Source organism: Malaclemys terrapin, chromosome 5 (genome assembly GCF_027887155.1).
Source record: "Malaclemys terrapin pileata isolate rMalTer1 chromosome 5, rMalTer1.hap1, whole genome shotgun sequence".
NCBI classification, from domain to species: Eukaryota; Metazoa; Chordata; order Testudines; family Emydidae; genus Malaclemys; species Malaclemys terrapin.
In genome coordinates, this window is record NC_071509.1 from 90,046,267 (window position 1) to 90,066,160 (window position 19,894).

Consider the following 19,894-nt stretch of genomic DNA (forward strand, 5'->3'; position numbering starts at 1 on the left):
GGATGGCTGTTTCCTGTTAGAACAATTCCTAAAATGTTTTACCATCACTACATTTTCACTGTACTGCATTATTGTGTGAATCCATTTTATTCACTTCATCAATGAAAGTTATAAAAAAGCAGACAAATTCAGGCAGTTTGAATTTACAGCTGCACAACTGCCTCTTTCAGGCCTGCATTTTTTTGATAATCCAGACTCCGGTTTCCACACACGTAGACCCTGATTTTGTAAGCTGTTCTATGAAAGCAGAGTGCTGTAACTAGGTAGAGCCTCACTGAAATCAGTGGGGTATTACTTGGCCACAGGGGTCTGTTCACATGGGGCAACTTGCAGGATCAGAACCCTGTTTGTTACAGTCAGAGCTATGTGAGCTACTGTTTCCCATGACTTTACACATGTGGTGATTGCTATCTGGGCTCTCAGCAGGGAACTGAAATAAGGCTCTCCAGACATTAAAGCATGAGACTGCATAGCCTGAGCTAAAAGCCAGGTTCCGTAGTTGGGGACTGAGACAGACTCTGATCCTGTGGGGATTGGGCACAGAGGAGGACTCCAAACACATACTAGTCAGTGATCTTTTTATATATATATATATATATATATATATATATATATATATATATATATATATATATATTCTCATTCCATTTACACCAGTTAAACTTTCCTGGAAAATAAAATATTTGCAGTACAAGTTACTATGTTTTCTAAGTAGTAGTCAATTATTGAGACATGCAAAGAGCAAATATTTATCTAAAATGCTTATAAAATACACATAATTTTACATTTTAATAGCTTCCCAGAGAAAGTAGTAAATTAAAAATAAAAAGGCAAAATAGTCTGTGGCGCAGTTCATAGTTCAGATTATTCTTTGCTGTATTTTGTTTTTTCTGCCTTTCTGTCTTACAAAGTTCTTAAAATAGCCGAACAGTCTGTCTCTCCATCCATCCAATGATTATATTGCTTGAAGTGCCGGCAAAGTTTATGGAGTTTCCCTTAAGCACTTTCAAAAAGAAAGCCTATTTAGGAACGTGCGGTAAAAATTTCAGTTTGTGTTTTGCAAACTCTTCGAAAGTCTCTATAAATTTAATAAAATTTCTTTCTTCGTACTCTTCACATTGTTTGCATGTTATTTTATTCCTGTTCTGCAAAAAAAAAAAAAAAAAAAGGGGGGGGGGGGAGAGACGGAAGAAAGGAAAAATGACAATTATTTGAATAAAAATTGGTTTGATATTAAAACTGGGGATAGTTGAATTGGTTTTGATAAAGAGCCAAATCTTGCTCACTTTCCTCTTACAAGAAATCCCACTGCAGACAATTGCCACAGGAGCACTGCTGGAGGCTGCCAAGGAACCTAAGTACTGAAATGTAAGTGGCCTGATTTTTAAACATGAGCTTGTAGAGCTGCCAGTGACTTCAGTGGGAGATGCAGGTTTTCAATCCCTTTGAAAACCAGGCGATATATCTTTAGGTGTCTAAATATGGTCCACTCTCTATGAACTTCAGTTTGAAAATGTTGGCCATGGGGTACCAGTTTACACATGCACACACACTAGATGGACCCTCTTAAGTATTTGTTTTGCTAACATTGTAGAAAATTTTATTCTGAGAAGAGCTAAATTCTGTCCGTGTAAATCAATGTGTGAGTGGATGACTGCCATTCACACCCCTGTCATGCGTATCTGACAACAGAATTTATCACAAGCCATTAAATGCACTTTTTTTTGATTGTCCTCTTTCCAACGATTGTAGATGGCACTTACCGGACTGTTCAGTAAACTTGTATTCTTTGGTAAATTTGCCTTTACATTTGCCAGCACATTCCGCACGTGCTGTTTGATTTTACATCCTTTTCTGATTTCACATTCATGGGAAATCATTTTCAGCTCTAACAAAAAGCATTCCATCACTTGTACTTCGCACTCATCCTAAAAATGAAAAATATTAATGGCTTTACAATAGAAAAATTAAAGAAATAGATGCATATGTGGTATATAATTTTGCAAACCAGCAGCTGATTTTGATCTACTGTGTATTTGTTTTGCCATGCAAATGTTTGTAAATATCTATATCTATCATGAAAGTTAATGTGTAGCTTGGTTAAATTACGTTTAAAGGTGGGTAAGGACATAACAGGCTTGATGAAGAACGTAAATACCAAGATAGGATGGGAATTAATTAGGATATACTTTGGGGTATAATTAAGAATAATGGGATCAAGTTATTATTAATGATACTTAGCTCTGATAGCAATTTCCATCCAAAAATCTCAAAGCAATTTTTAAAAAGGGAGTATCACGATCTCTATTTTACAGATGGAGGAAACAGAGATGGATTGATTTTGCCTCAGGTCACACAGCAAGATCAGTGATAGAGCCAGGAACAGAACCCAGGTGTTCTGATTCCCAAAGCCATGCCTTATCCATGGGACTATATTGCCTCCCACTTAAAAAACTAAAAGTTTTGGCTATCAAGAGAACCTTCCTGACAGTAACATCTATTAGGTTGTGGAACCCTCTTCCTAGGAGAGTCTAGAAGCTGCATTGAGGAGATCATTTTAAAATTAGATTGGCTACATGACCTCTCTGATGATTGTGATGTACATTTTATCCCCTAAACTGAAATAAATGTGTAAGATAGTTATCCCTAGCTTTGCCATTCCTTCAATTAGAAACTATCTGAAGGTGGATGCCTATGCAATTTAGATCTTAACACTATTTTAGAATGCTCTAGCAGAGTGCACAATGTTGGAGAATCATGTTTTCTTCTGACAAAAAGGAAAGTTCTTCCTTTTGATAAAAATCATTTTGTCCTTCCTTTTTAATTGACAAACTTCTATAGCCAATGATTCAGTAGCCATATCTGCTTACAGTCACCCTGATTAATACAAATGAAGAATGGAAACTTATTTTTAATGCAAATGATTTGGTTTCAGAAGCTCTGATCAAATTAAACATTAATTGCCTTTAGCTGGTTACTTCAGAAGAAATAAGGATATCACCCTTAGACCAATCTAGGTCAAATTCACAAAATGTACTTACTGGCTTGTCTGTATATGCAGTGTATAAACAGGCATCAATGCTCTAAAAGAAAACAGATTTGTATATATAAACAATAATTCTTGAGTTTAGGGATAATAAAGTCAATCCTACCAAGGGAATGGCCTAGCTCACTGCTCAATCCTGCAAGGTGCTGGAGGTCACTGAAGTCAGTGGACATTGAGAGTCCCCAGCACCTCACAGCATGAGGCCCTTGTAAGCATGAGATTCCCAGCACCCCACAGCATGAGGCTCAAAGTAAGAAGCACATTTCTGGAGCTGAGTTCCAGCAGTACTTTCTCAGAAGAAGCCTACTCCCAATTCTTCTCTTCAGAAAAACTCTCTTCTTGTTCTATCTAACTAAGAACAAATGCTGCAGAGATTAAAATATTGCATTGAAGGAAATAAAAATTGAAGATGAAAACACTTAATTTAAGGGGCTATAATGCAGGATCCACCCCATGTGTCACATATTGTTATCTACTCCCCTGCTTATTCCTGTGCTATAGCATTACATCAGTTCTCTTCTTTCCCTCCCTTCTCCCCCACTTACTTACTATTTAAGCACTGGGCTAGACAACCAACTCCAGGTCTCTTCCTATCCAAATGATTCTATGAAACGTTAATGCTTTGTGAACTTACATCAGATGTGTATTTAATCTCATTCAAATCATCTATAACTGCCTCCCACCTTCTTCTTTCAGCTTCTATTCCTGGTAGATATGCACTGATGCAGCTAAAACAAAACAACCACAAAAACAATTAGGATATTTAGTAACATGCACACATCTTTTCTGAAGATAATAATGTAACTAAGACTTGTTGGCAGAAGAGCAGTATCATATTACATATATGCCACATATGCAGGCGTATGTGACAGACTGTGAAGCCCTATGATAAAGTATGGAACCATGAAATATATAGGGAATACTGATGGTACATACTGGTATGAGGGTTTAATCAGCAGGAGTCTGGGATGATCCCATTACTCAGAAGTGGAAAAACCACAAGTAAATTATGCTAAGCATCATTTTATCTCCTGGTGATAAAATGTCTATCCCACATCATCTTGCATATGCCCATATATATGACTGAAAAATTAATGTTACCAACTTTAAAGAGGGTTCAGCTCCACAGGGCCAGAGTGAGAGGTTAAAACTATTTAAAGTAAAATACCTAAAATTGTTCTTTCTAGACATAAAAATGTCACAAATTTTTGAAGTCTTACAGCTTAGCCTCATCCAAGGCTAGATTCAAGTTCTGAGTCCTACTGAGGAAGGAATTTCCTCTTCCAAATAGTACAGTGCCTGTTTTTAGCCCTGTGAAGGTGTGGGCTAGTGGATTTTTAAACTGTAACTCTTGATGTATAAAAAGCTGTCACTGGCTCAGGACTGAATTTTGCCCATCTTGAACCTCAGGGAAGAATTCTTCCACATTAGACTGTAAGAACTTTGGAACAGGGACTGTTTGTTATATATGCCTCACTCGCATTCTTTAATTGGTGGCCTCTAGTTATTACAGCAATACAGGTAATATTGGGAGAGATGGAGGAAATATTTATTTGGCTGGTTGATTTTAAAATAAGTGGCAGATGTTTTAAGCCGCTCAATGTTTTGAAATAGTCAAATATAATCACAGAGATTGATCAGTGGGCAGGTAATGTAGTCACAGGCATGTGATAAGTACATATGTATAACCTCCTTGTTCAATTTTACCTTCATGTGTAGATTATCGTATAACCCTCTAATTTATCACATGGTTCCCAGTCATAAACATAAACATGTTTTGATGATAATATTGTGCATGACTGCAAAGCTGTATGATAATTTGCCTTTGTCATGTACCTTCGATTGTCTCACCTGGATTCCACCAGAATGACAACTAATATTTCAGACATTCAATAGGTCAAACAGCTGACAGAATTTTTTTTAAAAAAAGACCCTTCACAAAAATGTTCCAGATGAGTGCACATACACCATCTACACATACTTTCACTGGTCTGAGGAGCAAGTTGGAAAAGATGGGCAACCATCTGGGAACATGCCAACAGAATCAAGGAGATGTTGGTTGAAGGTTGGTTTGGTCACAATGTCATGGACAGGTCAAGTATCCTCAGTTTGGGTGCCAATCTTGAAACATCTTAACCTGATTTTCAGAGGCCTCCACATGTCCCACTGATTTTTAACTAAAGCTGTGGGTGCCTTTGAAAATCAGGCCTTTAGGGCTAGATCCATAATCCAAAATTTAGATTCTCAAAACTCCTGCTCAGCTGCCATCTTACCCTGAGGTGCCTAAGTTTCTGCTGGTAAAGTCCCTTATAAAGTACTTAAATAGTCATTGGGCTAAAGCGAGAGAGAGAGAGAGAGAGACAATGAGTCTATAGTCTAGTGGTTTGGGCACTCACCTGGGAGACCCAGGTTCTACTCCCTGCTTCAAAAATAGTAAGCATTTTATACAAAGTGGAACAGCATCAACGGGAGAGATGGAGAGCTCTCCCCTGGAATATCCTATAGTCCAGTGGTTATGACATTCACCTGGGAGGTGGAACACCTGGGTTCAGGTCCCTGCTATAAATCAGGCAGAGTAGGGACTTGACCCCAGGTCTCCCACATCCCCGATGACTGCTCTACACAGTGGGGCTATAAGATATAAGGGGGGCTGACAACAGCACCACCATCTTCACCTGCTGCTGGCTTCTGTGAATCCTATTCTTAGGCACCTGACTCTCTTCATGCATTGTACAGGGAGCCTGGGCACCTAACTTGGAGCTGTGGATTCTGCTATGTGACAGGGTGCCTAAACTTTAAGCATTGCAATGCCGAATCTAAGGGCTTGTCTACATAGCAATTTACTGTGCGGCAAACCATGGTGTGACTCTACAGTGCACCAGCTTTCCGTGAAGTAACATCCCATGTAGACACTTACAGTGCAGTGAAAGTCCCGGAGTGCACTTGGTTTCCTACTACTTGAAAGTCTAGTACATTATGCTACACTCTAACACTTTCACTGCACTGGACGTGACTGTGTGGCAAATAGGTGCACTATAGATTCTTGCTGCCTTGCTAACTTGCCATGTAGATGAACCCTTAGTTCCTTTTGTGGACCTAGAGTCTCAAGTTTGGCACCCCAAACTTGGTGGATGTTTTTGAAAATGTGGGCCTCAATCATAGATGCAACCACTGGGGCTTCGTTTGGGGGGAAAGAGTGGGACATTTCCCTCAAACTCCCAAGCAGGAGGGAGCAATAATGTCTTTGAGCCTGTGGCACAGGGCAGGTAAGGGAAAGCCAGTTCCAGCCCTTCTGCTGATTTTGTGTGAAGCAGTGGCAGACTTAGCATTCTTCTCTCACTCTCCCTTGGGGCTAACCAGCTGAAAGGCAGAGGTGGCACCCAATTCAAACAGCAGGTGGATCCAGAGGAAAGAATCCAGCTTCCTTTCTGTTGTCTACACTTACAGGAAAGGAGAGGAAGAATTCTCTCCCAATGGACCTGGAACAATGAGAGGACAGAGGACACTCACCAGCCCTCTTCCTAATGAGACGGAGGAAGGTACTGTTGGGATGGGACAAGACAGTCCCTATTAGGGAGACTTGACCCAAAAAGGGGGTAGGGAGTGAGCATGCAGGGCACATAGTGGGGCAAAGGGCACTTGGGATGTGAAGCACAAAGCACTGGTGCGGGAGGAGATTGGGGAAGATTGAGCTGGTGAGGAGGGTGTGACATGGAACCCGTGGGGAATCCAGCTTTGTAAAGTGACTGGAGATCATTGGGAGAAAGATACTGCACAAATACAAATAATTATTTATTTACTAGTTTTGATTTTTTAAAATTATAATTACCAAAGAATGAAGATGGTTATTCCAGTCGCATTATTTAAAAATCTGAGAAAATGTCTCTTCAGATACTGCTGGTAGTGGAGACAAATTCTTTTCAGGTGTGTTTTCTGAAAGATAAGATCCAGGAAATAAGAAGTTACCTAAATGAGTTGTATGGCACTTTATAGGATTTGACTTTATAGGATATTTTTAGAATAGATTTAATTAATTAATCCATTAGGCAAGTCATCTAGTACAGACAATATTGCGCGTAGTGGATATTTTGTAAAGACCAAACCACTCTGTAGCTTTTTAGGAATAGGTAGTCACTTGCTGGTAGAAAAGCAGATGACAGGGGCACAGCACAAGAAACTGGAATGTATTCTGGATCATGGGTTCCTAGCTTCTTCCATAGTATGGATCACATTTTAATACAAGTATTGTATTAGAGATCACTTGCTTTCCCACTCTTAATTTTGCAGACCACCTCTCGCCCACCCCTTTGCATTCCATAATATCTCTGCAGCATCTACAGCAATTAAATATGTGAAAAAGTAATATTAGCAAAGGGTTTTTAAAAAATGTTGGTACCTTCTCTTAATGCAATTTAGCACTTGGAAATACGAAGGGGGAACCAGCTCTCCATGGATCATCAGCAAGTGCTCCATAATTCAGAATTTGGAAACTTTTGTTCTAGACTGAACCAAAACCACTCTTATGTAGACTGGCGCAGTTCAATTATGGAGATGCACCTGTTGGGGATTGGGCCCTATGTTTTATTGCTAATAACACTGCTCTACAGCCAAAATGCTTCTGAAATAAATGTAGTCAAACTTTACTAATTCTGGGTCACTGAGAACAAAAATGATGCTTAAAATTGTTGATTGGCTCTAGTTTTCAAGATATGCTATTGGGTCAGTATATACGACCCTTGACTTGGGAATGGCGGAGGATACGTGAGTTATAAAGGGAAGGGATCTCAATTTAAACCAGAAATGACTAAAATACATCTTTGACTGGATCTATGAATAAATCTATGACTGGGTTTGGACAGTACTTGCTTTTTAGGCAAAACAATGAATGATGCAATCTGAAGCTGGTATTGCGTCATACATGAATTGCATCATGTTATTCCTAGAAGTCATGGATAATGCAATCATAACGAAGCTTACATCACTCTGCTGAACAAATTGCCCTATATCAGCTCTAGAAAGCATACAGTGTCATGCTCTCTTATTTGTCAGTGTTTAATTTTGCAAAGGGACACATTTCTGTTTAGCCAAAGTGAGCAGAGATGCCTCGTACTTGTGTGGACAGTGCAGATAACTTCTGCTATGTTTGTAGTGAAGTGACTTTTGCATCACAAAAGCGCAGTATAACCACTATGGTTAAGAAAGCCTATCACCTTTATTTTGGCTGCAAAATTGGAGATCAGGACAAGAGGTGGGCCCCACACATATGCTGCAACACTTGTGCAACAAATCTTCACCAATGGTTGAACAGGAAAAGGAAATCTATGCCTTTTGCAGTGCCAATGATTTGGAGAGCGCCAACGGATCATACCAGCAATTGTTTCTTCTGCATGGTGACTCCAGTTGGGAAAGGTGTGTCAAAGAAGAAAAAGTGGACTGTGCATTATCCAAACATTCTATCAGCTATACGGCCAGTACCACAAGGAGAAGGACTGCCAGTTCCTGATGCACCAGAATCATTCTCACTTGAGTCAGACGAGGAAGAGGAAGAGGATGAAACTTCTGGTCCTGAACCATCAATGTCACAGGACCCACATTTTCTCCCATCCTCCTCCTCTGAACCACACCTCATAACACAAGGTGAATTGAATGACCTTGTCAGGGATTTGGAACTACCTAAGAGTAAGGCAGAGCTGTTGGGCTCCAGACTACAGCAGTGGAATCTCCTGGCAGGTGATGTTAGGGTTTCCATGTTCCGTGACCGTCAAAAGGATCTTGTCCCATTCTTCTTCATGGAAGGTGTTCTTGTAGCCTGCAACAACATCGATGGTGTGATGGCAGCCCTCAACATCGTTCACGATCCAGATGAGTGAAGACTGTTCATTGATTCATCGAAGACGAGTCTTAAAGCTGTTTTACTGCATAATGGCAATGTTTTGCCATCAATTCCAGTTGGTCATGCAGTCCATATGAAGGAAACCTATGACAACATGAAACAACTTTTGAGGTGCATAAACTATGACCAACATCAGTGGCAGCTTTGTGGTGATTTGAAGGTTGTTGCTCTCTTGCTTGGTCTGCAGACTGGATACACAAAGCACTGCTGTTTTCTCTGCGAATGGGATAGTCGTGCAAGAGATTCCCACTACATCAAGAAAGATTGGCCACTCCGACAGTCATTGGAGCCTGGGAGGAAAAGTGTTCAGCATCCACCACTTGTTGAATCAAGGAAGATTTTGTTACCATCCTTACACATCAAGCTGGGTCTGATGAAGAACTTTGTCAAGGCCATTGACAAAACACAAGCAGCTTTCAAGTACCTCCGTGGAAAATTTCCAAGGTTGAGTGAAGCTAAGATAAAGGAAGGTGTCTTTGTTGGTCCTCAGATTCGTGAACTTCTTCAAGATGATGCATTTGACCATGCACTGTGTGGCAAGGAAAAGACGGCATGGAAAGCCTTCCAGTTAGTGGCAACAAATTTTCTCGGAAACAACAAGGCAGACAACTACAAGTTGTTGGTGGAAAACCTCCTCAAGGCATACAAAAGCCTTGGTTGAACATGTCACTAAAGATACATTTTTTGCACTCTCATCTAGATTTTTTTCCACCCAACTGCGGAGCAGTGAGCGACGAGCATGGCAAGTGATATCACCAGGACATTGCAACAATGGAGAAACACTATCAGGGCAAATGGAGCCCATCAATGCTTGCAGACTATTGCTGGACAGTGACAAGAGATGCTCCATTTAATGAATACAAGAGACAAGCCAAGAAGCGCCGAGTAGACCCTGAATAGGACTAAACTATGTACATAATAGTTTTTGCCTTTTGTTTCATAATAAATTTTATTTATATAACCCTTTTGCTGATTTTTAAAGTGTTACATAAACAGGACAGGTGAAATATTATCATGTAAAGCAACCATAAACACATGAAAGACCTAGGTTTACAATTTATGATTGAAATTCTACTATCTACACAATATACATAGACATAAAATGTAAAAACTTAAATATCTTAGAAACAGTAGCCGATCAGTTGTTTTAATTGTCATATTTGAATTCAGCACATCAAAATACGTAATAAATAGCACATTTTATCTCTGAAGCAGACGACTTCTCAAAAATTGTAGACCAGTGTAATAGTCATTTATCTCACAGGGTTATTGTAAGGATTACTTATATTTGTAAAATTCTTTAAATACTGTGACAACATTCCTCCTCTATCTTGGTGGGTCCTGCATTTATTGGCGGATTTTCTTGCCTCAGAGATTCACCATGTGGGTTGGGGAACAGCCCAGAGACCTTCCCCTCTGGGAGAACCCACAGTCCAGGTCAATTGGGAGGTTTGGGGGGAACCCGGGCCCGCCCTCTACTCCGGGTTCCAGCCCAGGGGCCTGTGGACTGCAGCTGTCTATAGTGCCTCCTGTAACAGCTGCATGACAGCTACAACTCCCTGGGCTACTTCCCCATGGCCTCGTCCAAACACCTTCCTTATTCTCACCACAGGACCTTCCTCCTGGTGTCTGATAACGCTTGTGCTCCCCAGTCCTCCAGCAGCACACCCTCTCCCTCTCAGATCCTTGCGCCTCTTGCTCCCAGCTCCTCATACTCGCACCACAAACTGAAGTGAGCTCCTTTTTAAAACCCAGGTGCCCTGATTAGCCTGCCTTAATCGATTTTAGCAGCTCCTTCTTAATTGGTTCCAGGTGTCCTAATTAGCCTGCCTGCCTTAACTGGTTCTAGCAGGTTCCTGATTACTCTAGTGCAGCCCCTGCTCTGGTCACTCAGGGAACAGAAAGCTACTCATCCAGTGACCAGTATATTTGCCCTCTACCAGACTCCTGTACCCCACTGGTCTGGGTCTGTCACAATACACAACAATGTTATATAGGGATTAGTAAGTAGTATTTATTGTTTCCAAGATCCAAAGGCTTAGTTAAAATAACGTGGCAGTCTGTTGACCACATAACTTTACATGTTTTTAGTGGAAGACAGTTCCAGGTACCTGGAAGTTAGTTATGTAAAATATCCATAACAAACCACAAATAGATAATTTGTACTAAAGAAAGAACATGACAGATCATACTCGTACATGTTTTGATTTTCTTAACTGGTTCAGTATGGAGAATCACTCACAGTAGTGACTCAACTCATCTTAAAAAAAGAGCTTTACCACAGTGAATGGAAATCTGAAAAATCTGAGTCTATAATAGCTTGTAAGCCTCCAATGAAGGCTGTATGCTAAAACATTAAGTAACAAATTACCTGTCCACTTGTAAGCCTATAATGAGAGAGAAGTACAAGCTTATGGTTCTTTCAACCAGGACAGACCTACTGTGGTCACATCAACTTAAGTTGACCGGGTGCTAAGTATTATGGAGATGCAGCAGCCACTCTATAGTTAAGGTTGCAATCAATTTCTGCTATAACTTTGGCTTGGAAAATCGATTTGACCTGGAGGTGGTCACATATACTCTTAAGGCAAAGGAAAACATTTATGTACAGATTTGGAGAAAATTCTTCAAACTAGTTTTCATTTACAGGTCATAAAAATATTAGCCATTTTAAAATTTTAATTTTAGACTAAAGTTTCTGTCAATTTCTATCTCAAAAAAAGCCGGTTACTCCTCCTCCAAACAATCTATAAAAAAAGAAGTTAAAACTAATATGTTCAGTGTAACTGAGAACAAGCGGGTGTCATTAAGCAAAATTTTTTACTGTTTGTTGTGGACAGTTTGGGGCTCAATCTTGCTCTCACTGATGTCAATGGTAATAGGAGTTTTTTATGTTGATTTTAGTGGATGCAGTATTGGGCATTATAAGAGATCTTCCTTAAGCCAAATTCTAGAAGCCTGCAGCTCTGATAGTGTCAGTTGTTTTACTGGTGATAGCTAGTAAAAGCTAAGTAAAAGTTGCAATCATAATCCCATAATAAGGCTGATTTTGATCTTCCATATAACTTAAAAAAAAATCCAAAAACCAAAAAAAAAAAAAAAAAAAAACCATACCCTAAAATGAAGAAAACGTAAAATCCCCATGCTTTCAAATTTAAGATATGATTTAAAGTTTCATTGGCAACAAAGTTTGTTTAAATTGAGTAAGTAGAGCGATTAAAGTACCTTAAAATCGCAGTCCAATGTTTCCTTGTGCTCTTTGCTCTTTCCAACAAAATTACACTATGTCATGGTAGGTTCTGATATTGGCTGGTACAAGAGGCAGTATTATTCAAGGTCCAGAATTAAAAAAAAAAACAACAGCCTTTAAAAATTGCCATTATTTGAAAATGGCAATAGTGAAACTGCCAGAGTGGGAAAACCACTCATAGAGATCAAGAATATTTCCATCATTGCCTTCGCACCCATCCAGGACTACTTTTCAAAAGGAAATTCCAGGATGTGGTAAAATTACTCTTTTGCCTGCATTCTAAACCAAAAAGCCCTTTCTTTATATTTGATATGAATGTGGTTGCTTATTATGTGGTCATCGTATCTGGACTAATTCATTTCTTTGTTTTCAAGTGCTTGGATTTTGTAAATATAGTAGGTAACTACATTATTGTCACTTAACAACCTTAACTGATTTTTGAAATAAAGAATTTGGGTTTCGAATAGGTAGTGATTTTCTAATGCCTCTAAAAATGGGGGGAGAGGGGTAGGGGAGAGACGCTCCATGCACACTTTCACAGGTGTTTTATGGTCTCATCAAGTTTTCATAAATTTACAGAGTATCCAGTTAGAAAGGGCCTCCTAGATCATCTAGTCCAATGCAGGATCATTTTGTATACCAATTTATTCAATATTTTATCTTAACTATTTTTGAGCAACATTATTGATGGTAGCTCAACTACAGACTCTGATAAAATATTCCTTTGGCTTGAACTCACTGTTGCAATTTAAAATTTCCCCTTTGCCCCTTTCAGGTTTTCATTTCTGGTTCCCCCTAAACCAGTAGCCAATTCATCGCTCTCTTGTTCTATAGTATTATCTTTCAACTACATTTGCCTTATTTTTGGATGAAATAAAAATAGGGATCCCTGAACTGGGGACTCTACAAGTAAAAGTGAAGGAATAAATGATATTTAAATATTTTGTTTTTCACTATGCTGCACTTACTGGTAACCACATATAGTGGCATCGTCAAAACGTTTAAAACAAAATGAACTCTATAGTAAATATAGGTGGGTGCTGCCAAAAAAAACCTTCTAAATATGACATGAGCAAACTATTCATTTGAAAAATGTCTTTATTAAACTGCTTTCTAATCATGAAGTTAAAATGAAACACTTAAAATTACTACCAGAATAAAATCTAAGCTACAGTAGTAGTCTTTCTTCACTGGGGACCTGATCATAATCCCATATAAGTCAGTCAATGACAAAATTCCCCTTGACTTTAATGCTGCAAGCCATAATTTTGCTAACTTTGTTGTCATAAAGACTTGAAGTTAAGTTAGACACAAGAAAGATTTTAGCTACATAAATTATTTATGTTTTACACTAGGGAAGCTACTGAAACCTAAGGATACAAGTTTGTGTCTATCAAACCATATATTCAAACTACTTCATTGAGATTTACTCACAAATCTCTCTAGGCATTTCTAAGATGCTGTGGCCCAAATTTTTAAAGGTATTTAGGCACTGCGGTGCTCAATGATAGATAACTGATGTAGGAGCCTAAATCTTACTTTCTAAAGGGATTTAGGATTAAAGATCCCATGGACAGTCAATGGCATTTTTATATCCATATGCTATTGTTTATATTCAAGAGAAATTTCACTATACTATCCTGTGATAACTTTTATTGAGGGAAGGTGTACAAGAAGGTGAGGAATCTTACATTTTGCTCTAAAAGTAGCAAGATTAGGTTCATCCTTGTCTCCGGTAGCAAACAGCCTTCCACTGAGTAAATTCTGGGCTCCCAAGTTTCAATGTGAACTGTGTCAAGTGGAAACATCCCCACTGATGGCAGTGTTATCATGGCCTGAAGAGTGAAGTGGTTTCTGAGATACCTAGGCCCTTGCCTAAAGAATGCTGGAAAGAGTAAGGCCTTGAAAAGGTACTGGAACTAGAGACGGACTGTAGCACATGAAGCACTCATGTGATATGTTGCCTTTCTCTCTTACCCACAAGGCAAGCCCCTCTGTGCTCAATGAAATAGTTTCTGGGAACCCTGGAGGTGATGAATGTGTGGCTAGGCCATACCCCAAAGAAATGCTGAAGACAGAGAAAAGCATTTTCATGTATTGTTATTCCAGTGCCTAGCTAGGAGCAAGGAAAAGCACCTCATCTAAAATCAGTTTGTAGATGATCTAGCTTTCATTGATCAGCATGATGCCAAATTCCAGGTTGCTGAACCCTGTTACCTAGGCTACTGGTCATCACCTACAATAGATGTGGTCTGTGGATGGGTAAGTAGACACTGGGCACTAGCCTCTATTTACAGTCCACTATGCCTGTCACTGCTTGGGACAAGGAGGTTAGGGTTTTTTGAGTGCCAGTCCACAGACTTTTTTGACTCCTTTTCCCACTTGCATGGAATCAGAGGTGCCCATGATTCTTTGCCACTCCTTCTGGTCCATGGCACAGGTTTGTAGGTCTTCGTGTGCCAACCCTTTCCTCTTCAAACCTCTCTTGACAGAGTCTTTTCATTGTATCCTCGGTCTTCCATATCATTTCTTGCTGATCATTCTTCTTCCTCTCTTATCACATGTCCAGCCCATCCATCACTGAGAGTCCCACGTTCATTTCCCCCAATTTCTTCCATGAATGCTCTGTCTACCCTCTGCTTGCCTGCCATTCACCTCAGAGTACTTTCTACTACCTGCATCTTTTCTTCCATTTTCGTAAGACCCACCATTTCCAAATGACAGAGCAGGCATGGGGGGACACACACATGCACCATCCACTATCCCTTTTAGTTTGTTACTTGATTCTTGGTCCCGCGGTACTCCTGCTACTTCTTTCACTGCTACCCATGTACATTGGGTTCATCTCTTCAATTCTCCAGATCTCTCAACAATGGCACTAAAGTTACTTCCTTAGTACACAAATTGTCTTCCGATTCAGCGTCTCTCCTGCAACTTCAATTAACAGCTCTTCTTCCACATTCCCTACTTGCATAACTTCAGTTTAATTTGTGTTTAACTCCAAATCATGGGTCTTCAAACACAGATGCCCACTTTGATACCAATTCCTCTTTGATCATTTGGCCCTTTTGGCTGACAGCAGCATATATTAGTTTTCCCTGTCTCCACCGTCTTGGTTTCCTGCTAGTTAAGCCCATAACTAGAATAAAATGATGAGGCCTCAGCACACTGCCTTGTCTCACTCCTACCATCACCTCAAAACTCCCTGAAATTCTATGTATTGTTGTCACCTTAGCTGTTGAGCCTCGACAGAGCTCGTCTATCATCTCCATCATCTCAATACTCCAAACACCAGCTCCCACAGAACCAAGTCATATGCCCTCTCAAGATCAATAAATGCTACCTAGCAGTTATTGCTAAAGGCTTACTATGATGACTGCTTTCAAACAAAAAGCATATTGGTTTTGGCTGATGTACAACAAAAATGTAGAATCTCCTGTGGAAAACTGTAAATTCCATCTAGTTTATCATGCTTATTTGTGAATTATGAATACAGATTGACCTCTAAAAGAGAATGAAGTAATTCCAGTAATTGGTGTAGCAAAGCTCCCTTTGAGATTTATAGTCCAACCAGTTGTTGTGGGGTGGTTGTTTTTTGGTGGCTATTCAGCAACTGAATTTTCAGCATTTCCCAACCTAATTTGCTCTTGCAAAATGACATTTGTCCACAAAAGTATGCAGCTGCAATTTTTGAAGCCTATTTGAAAATTTTGCCCAAAAGGTTACTAAAGGCAACTGGATCACACCAAATAACTAAACATGAGAATTAGCAATGTAAAGTGTAATATTTCCCTTGAGATTTTTTCATAAAATAGTCATGGGATTTGTGCCACCATTTTATCTGTCCTCTTTTATACTTAGCTGAAGGCCTGAGAGAAAGTTTGTGCTTGCATCCACTAATAGATTCGGTTTTTTAATCCTTTGAAAAAACTTTATAGTGACCCAGGGAAGCAATATTTATAGTCAGACCTAATGTATTGCAAAATCATTTAGCAAACTGGTATTTTAAGGACTTTTCTTCTAGCCCATCTCTTCCCACTAATTCTTGATGAGGAGTCCCAGGGCCAGATTTTTATTCCCTGAGTGTGGACTCGTTCCAACAGTAAGTCTTCCTGGAGTAGGGGGGCACTGGTTTAAGCTGCAGACAAGCTTTGTTCTGCTGATAGTCCTCAAGTCAGGTGGTCCAGGCCCAAAAGTTAGCAGGGCTAGCCAATTGAGGGGAAGCAGATAACGTGTTGATTTGGTGCCTGGTCTGGGCAGTCCATGCCAGCAGAGCTCATGTGGAACCCCAGCTGAAAGTGAAAAGCCAAACTATACATAGTTGCCTATTTTAATTTTTCCTTGTAACGTCAACTCTTCCAGCTTTCTAAATCATCTTATAGAGATCTTGGAAATGAGAGAAAATAACTGCATATTTTCTCATATTTTTTATGATTCTGCATATACTACATGCCTCAATGAAATTCCAGGGTTCTCCAACAAGTAGAGTATTTGTCACATTGTCTGGAGTGGTTCATGACTGTGAGTGCTAGCTCAAGTCAGACTATCAAAAGCAGGGCAGACACCCCAAACTAGTGGTATGTTCTATAATTAGATTTCACTAACCCAGAAACAAAATGTGAACCCTCAAAGCACTACACTAATCTTACCATGGAGTCACAGACAGTCCCCTTAGGCACTCCAGTTTCTCTTGCCACCCAGACAAATGGGACTTAGTGATAATGGTCACTTACACCAAAAATCACACCACATTTAGGTTGCTTCCAGTCCCAAAACACCAGTTGCTTACCCCAGATCAACTGGTATCTTAGATCTTACACCAAAAACAACACTTGTAGCCAATTCTATAGTAAATTAACTAAAGGTTTATTTGCTGAGAAAAGAAAATGAGAGTTATTGAGAGGTTAAAGCAGGTAAAATATATCTACCAGTGAATCACACTCTGTAATTACAAATGGTAGCAGAGATGTAGTAATCTGCCAGTTTCCAAATGTCTCTCAGGGCTACCAAGAATAACTCTGGGGATCTCAGTCTTCTCATTCAGTTATTCCACCCTGTTAGAATCCAAACAGTCCAAAGATGAAGGGTCTTTCCCTGAATCCACACTTACAGCTTCTCCTCACAGAAAACAAGCTGACAGGATCACTACCCACATGGGCTCTTCCTTTGATGATGGAGAGTGAGGAATGCATCTGACCTCCAGTCATCACAAACAATGACAACTTGCTCTGAAATTAGCACTTTAACAGAAAAGTTCTTCATTTCCATTCACAAGGCTTCTTTCTCAGTTGATGGGTTATTTAGTTACAGAGGTATACACAATGTAACTCTTTGCTGCTACATTATAATGGGATATAGTAAGTAACCTCCCATTAGTTTTCATGAAATTTAAATACCAAATACACTTTTAAACATTTAATTATCTAACTAATACACAAGTAAATTGGGGTGTGGGATTTTGGCATGAGATGGCACCTGGTCTGCCAGCATCACAGTAATATCCAGGAAAAACAGGAGCAACAAATAGAAACTTTGCTTAGGTCTCTGAAGATGGGAGAACTAAACTGTGTGGCAACTATGGTTTCCACAGTTAAAGAGAGACAAGGGAGGATAAAAGGAACTACAGACCATCATGAAACTAAGTGATTTATAGAGCAGTGTTTTGGGGGAGGGAAAAAGGGGTAAGGGAGGGGGAGAGAGAGAGGACTCATGGGTTCATGACTAAGATAGCTTGAGTAATCAGTCACAGTGAGGCTTGTGTACATTTCATTGAGCGTGGATTAGTAATGCAAACTTTGTCTAAATACAAAAATAACTAGCATGATCTGACCTAGGCGGTATGTTGCCTTAGTTACCTGTCATATATACACTCCTACCTGCAATCACTCACACTAGCAGGTCAAGTATTGAATATTTTGTTGTTTGATATTTTGATATCCTGGTAACCAATACTCAATAGGATTTCCAACGGGAAACACAGATATGAAGTTTAAAGCTTACTGCATCTTGAAAAGTAGGCTGTCAAACACCTAGAGAGATTTGAGCACAGGAACCTTTAAAAAATTGACTTTTCTGCTTGTAAAAGATGTCATATCAACAGCATGGAAATTAGAAATCATCAATCCACAGAACAGGTATAATATGGGCAGCAGCAGAGCAATCTTCTACACCTTGACCAGCCAAAATGCCTCAGCCTTGACAGACCACTCAGCCCAGTGGTTTGTAATGAAGTCACATGCTGATTAGAGGTCCCCTGGATAATTTGAATAGGGGGAGAGAGGGCTACAGTTACATTTCCCAAAGTTGTGGAGTGAAGCAGCAGTTTATGAGCTTTAAAAAGAACAAGTCATATAATCTGTGACCCCCACCCTCACTGCAGTGATAATGTTACTGGCCTGAGCATAGTTTACCTTATTTTGGGACTAATTGGCCTCCAGAATGAAGGAGCATAAGGTGGCTCTACTTTTGTTCCCTCCTGCCCTAATCAGGTCCTGTAATTTGAAACCTGAGGTTGCCTAGACCTAAGGATCTGACCCTGTATGGAATCAATCATGGGTGAGGAAGTTACAGAACATGACACAACAGGACCTTCTCAGAATTATAAATCTAAACTTTTAAAAACCCACTTCCATCATATATGGCTTTGTCTTCACTAGAAAAAATTCATTGTGAGTCATAATAATAAATGTGCTTGTTAATACAGACATCAACACTCCATAGTGATGCCACAGCACTGGGTAGCCACCACACCCTGCAGTATAGGGCAAACCACAAGTTAGCTTGTCTTGTTTTTTTGGTTATGCAAGATGTCTTCAGTGAAAGGAGCAGATATAATCAATCATAACAATTTATAGATGATGGTCCACCAGTCTCGTCTCACAAGTCCCCAGAGCACCCAATCCCGTGTCCTATCTTGCAATCTACCTGTTCTCTGTCTCTTGACTGCAAGTTACTGACCTTCATATAGTTCTACTCAGTGTCCTTGGCACCACATTGCAATATCTTCAGCTTTGGTCATGTAGGGTGAGAAGATTGCCCAGAAAGAAGATCATGTATCAGGATGCAGCCACTCAGCTAGTAGCCAATACCAAACTCTTGGTGAACCTTTGGGCCAAAGGAAGCAAAACCCTTGACTTTGGGACCCAGAGAGGAATGCCTAAAAATATGAAACATAGCTTTGGAAATTGCTGGCCAGTCATAGGATCAACTATAGAGGACAACAGTGCAGGGAAAATATAAAGGTGCTCAGGGTGAGCTACAGCAGGGCTAAGAAAAGCAATTCCAAATCTGGTGCTGCCCCAAAAGTGTATCCTATGTAGATTGTCAAGCTGTCTGGAGAGGTTCACAACTGTGAGTGCCAACCTCAGGACAGATTATCAAAAAGCAGGGCAGACACCCCAAACTGGTGGTATGTTCGATTATTAGATTTCACCAACCCAGTAAAAAATGTAAACTCCTGGATCATTGTAATAGTCTTATCATCGAGTCACAGAATCCCCTTGGGCATTCCAGTCTCTCTTGCCACCCAGACAAGCTGGACTTAGTGATAAATGGTCACTTTCACCAAAAATCACAAAAGATTCAGGTTGCTCCCAGTCTCAAGACCCCAGTCACTTCTCCCAGATCAATTTGTATCTCACACTAAAGACAATGCTGGTAGCTTTAGTTTTGGTAGTCCTGGGGAACCATTCCTCCTATCTGAGTT

General features: G+C 39.9%; 1 protein-coding gene across 4 annotated transcripts in view; it reads right to left on the bottom strand.

The window, feature by feature from the left end:
• Window positions 1–652: 652 nt before the first annotated feature.
• Window positions 653–19,894, bottom strand: part of IL15 (interleukin 15) — a 65,618-nt gene continuing 46,376 nt past the window's right edge. For 3 of the 4 annotated variants that reach the window (XM_054031068.1, XM_054031069.1, XM_054031070.1), the window contains 5 exons: window positions 6,876–6,979; window positions 3,681–3,774; window positions 3,042–3,083; window positions 1,764–1,928; window positions 653–1,145 (listed from right to left, as the gene is read on the bottom strand). In XM_054031068.1, the coding sequence (XP_053887043.1) occupies window positions 1,020–1,145; window positions 1,764–1,928; window positions 3,042–3,083; window positions 3,681–3,774; window positions 6,876–6,979 (531 nt within the window). In that variant the 3' untranslated portion in view covers window positions 653–1,019. Of the gene's footprint in view, window positions 1,146–1,763; window positions 1,929–3,041; window positions 3,084–3,680; window positions 3,775–6,875; window positions 6,980–19,146; window positions 19,289–19,894 lie in introns of those variants that run through there. The other variant, XM_054031071.1, reaches the window with a different exon arrangement.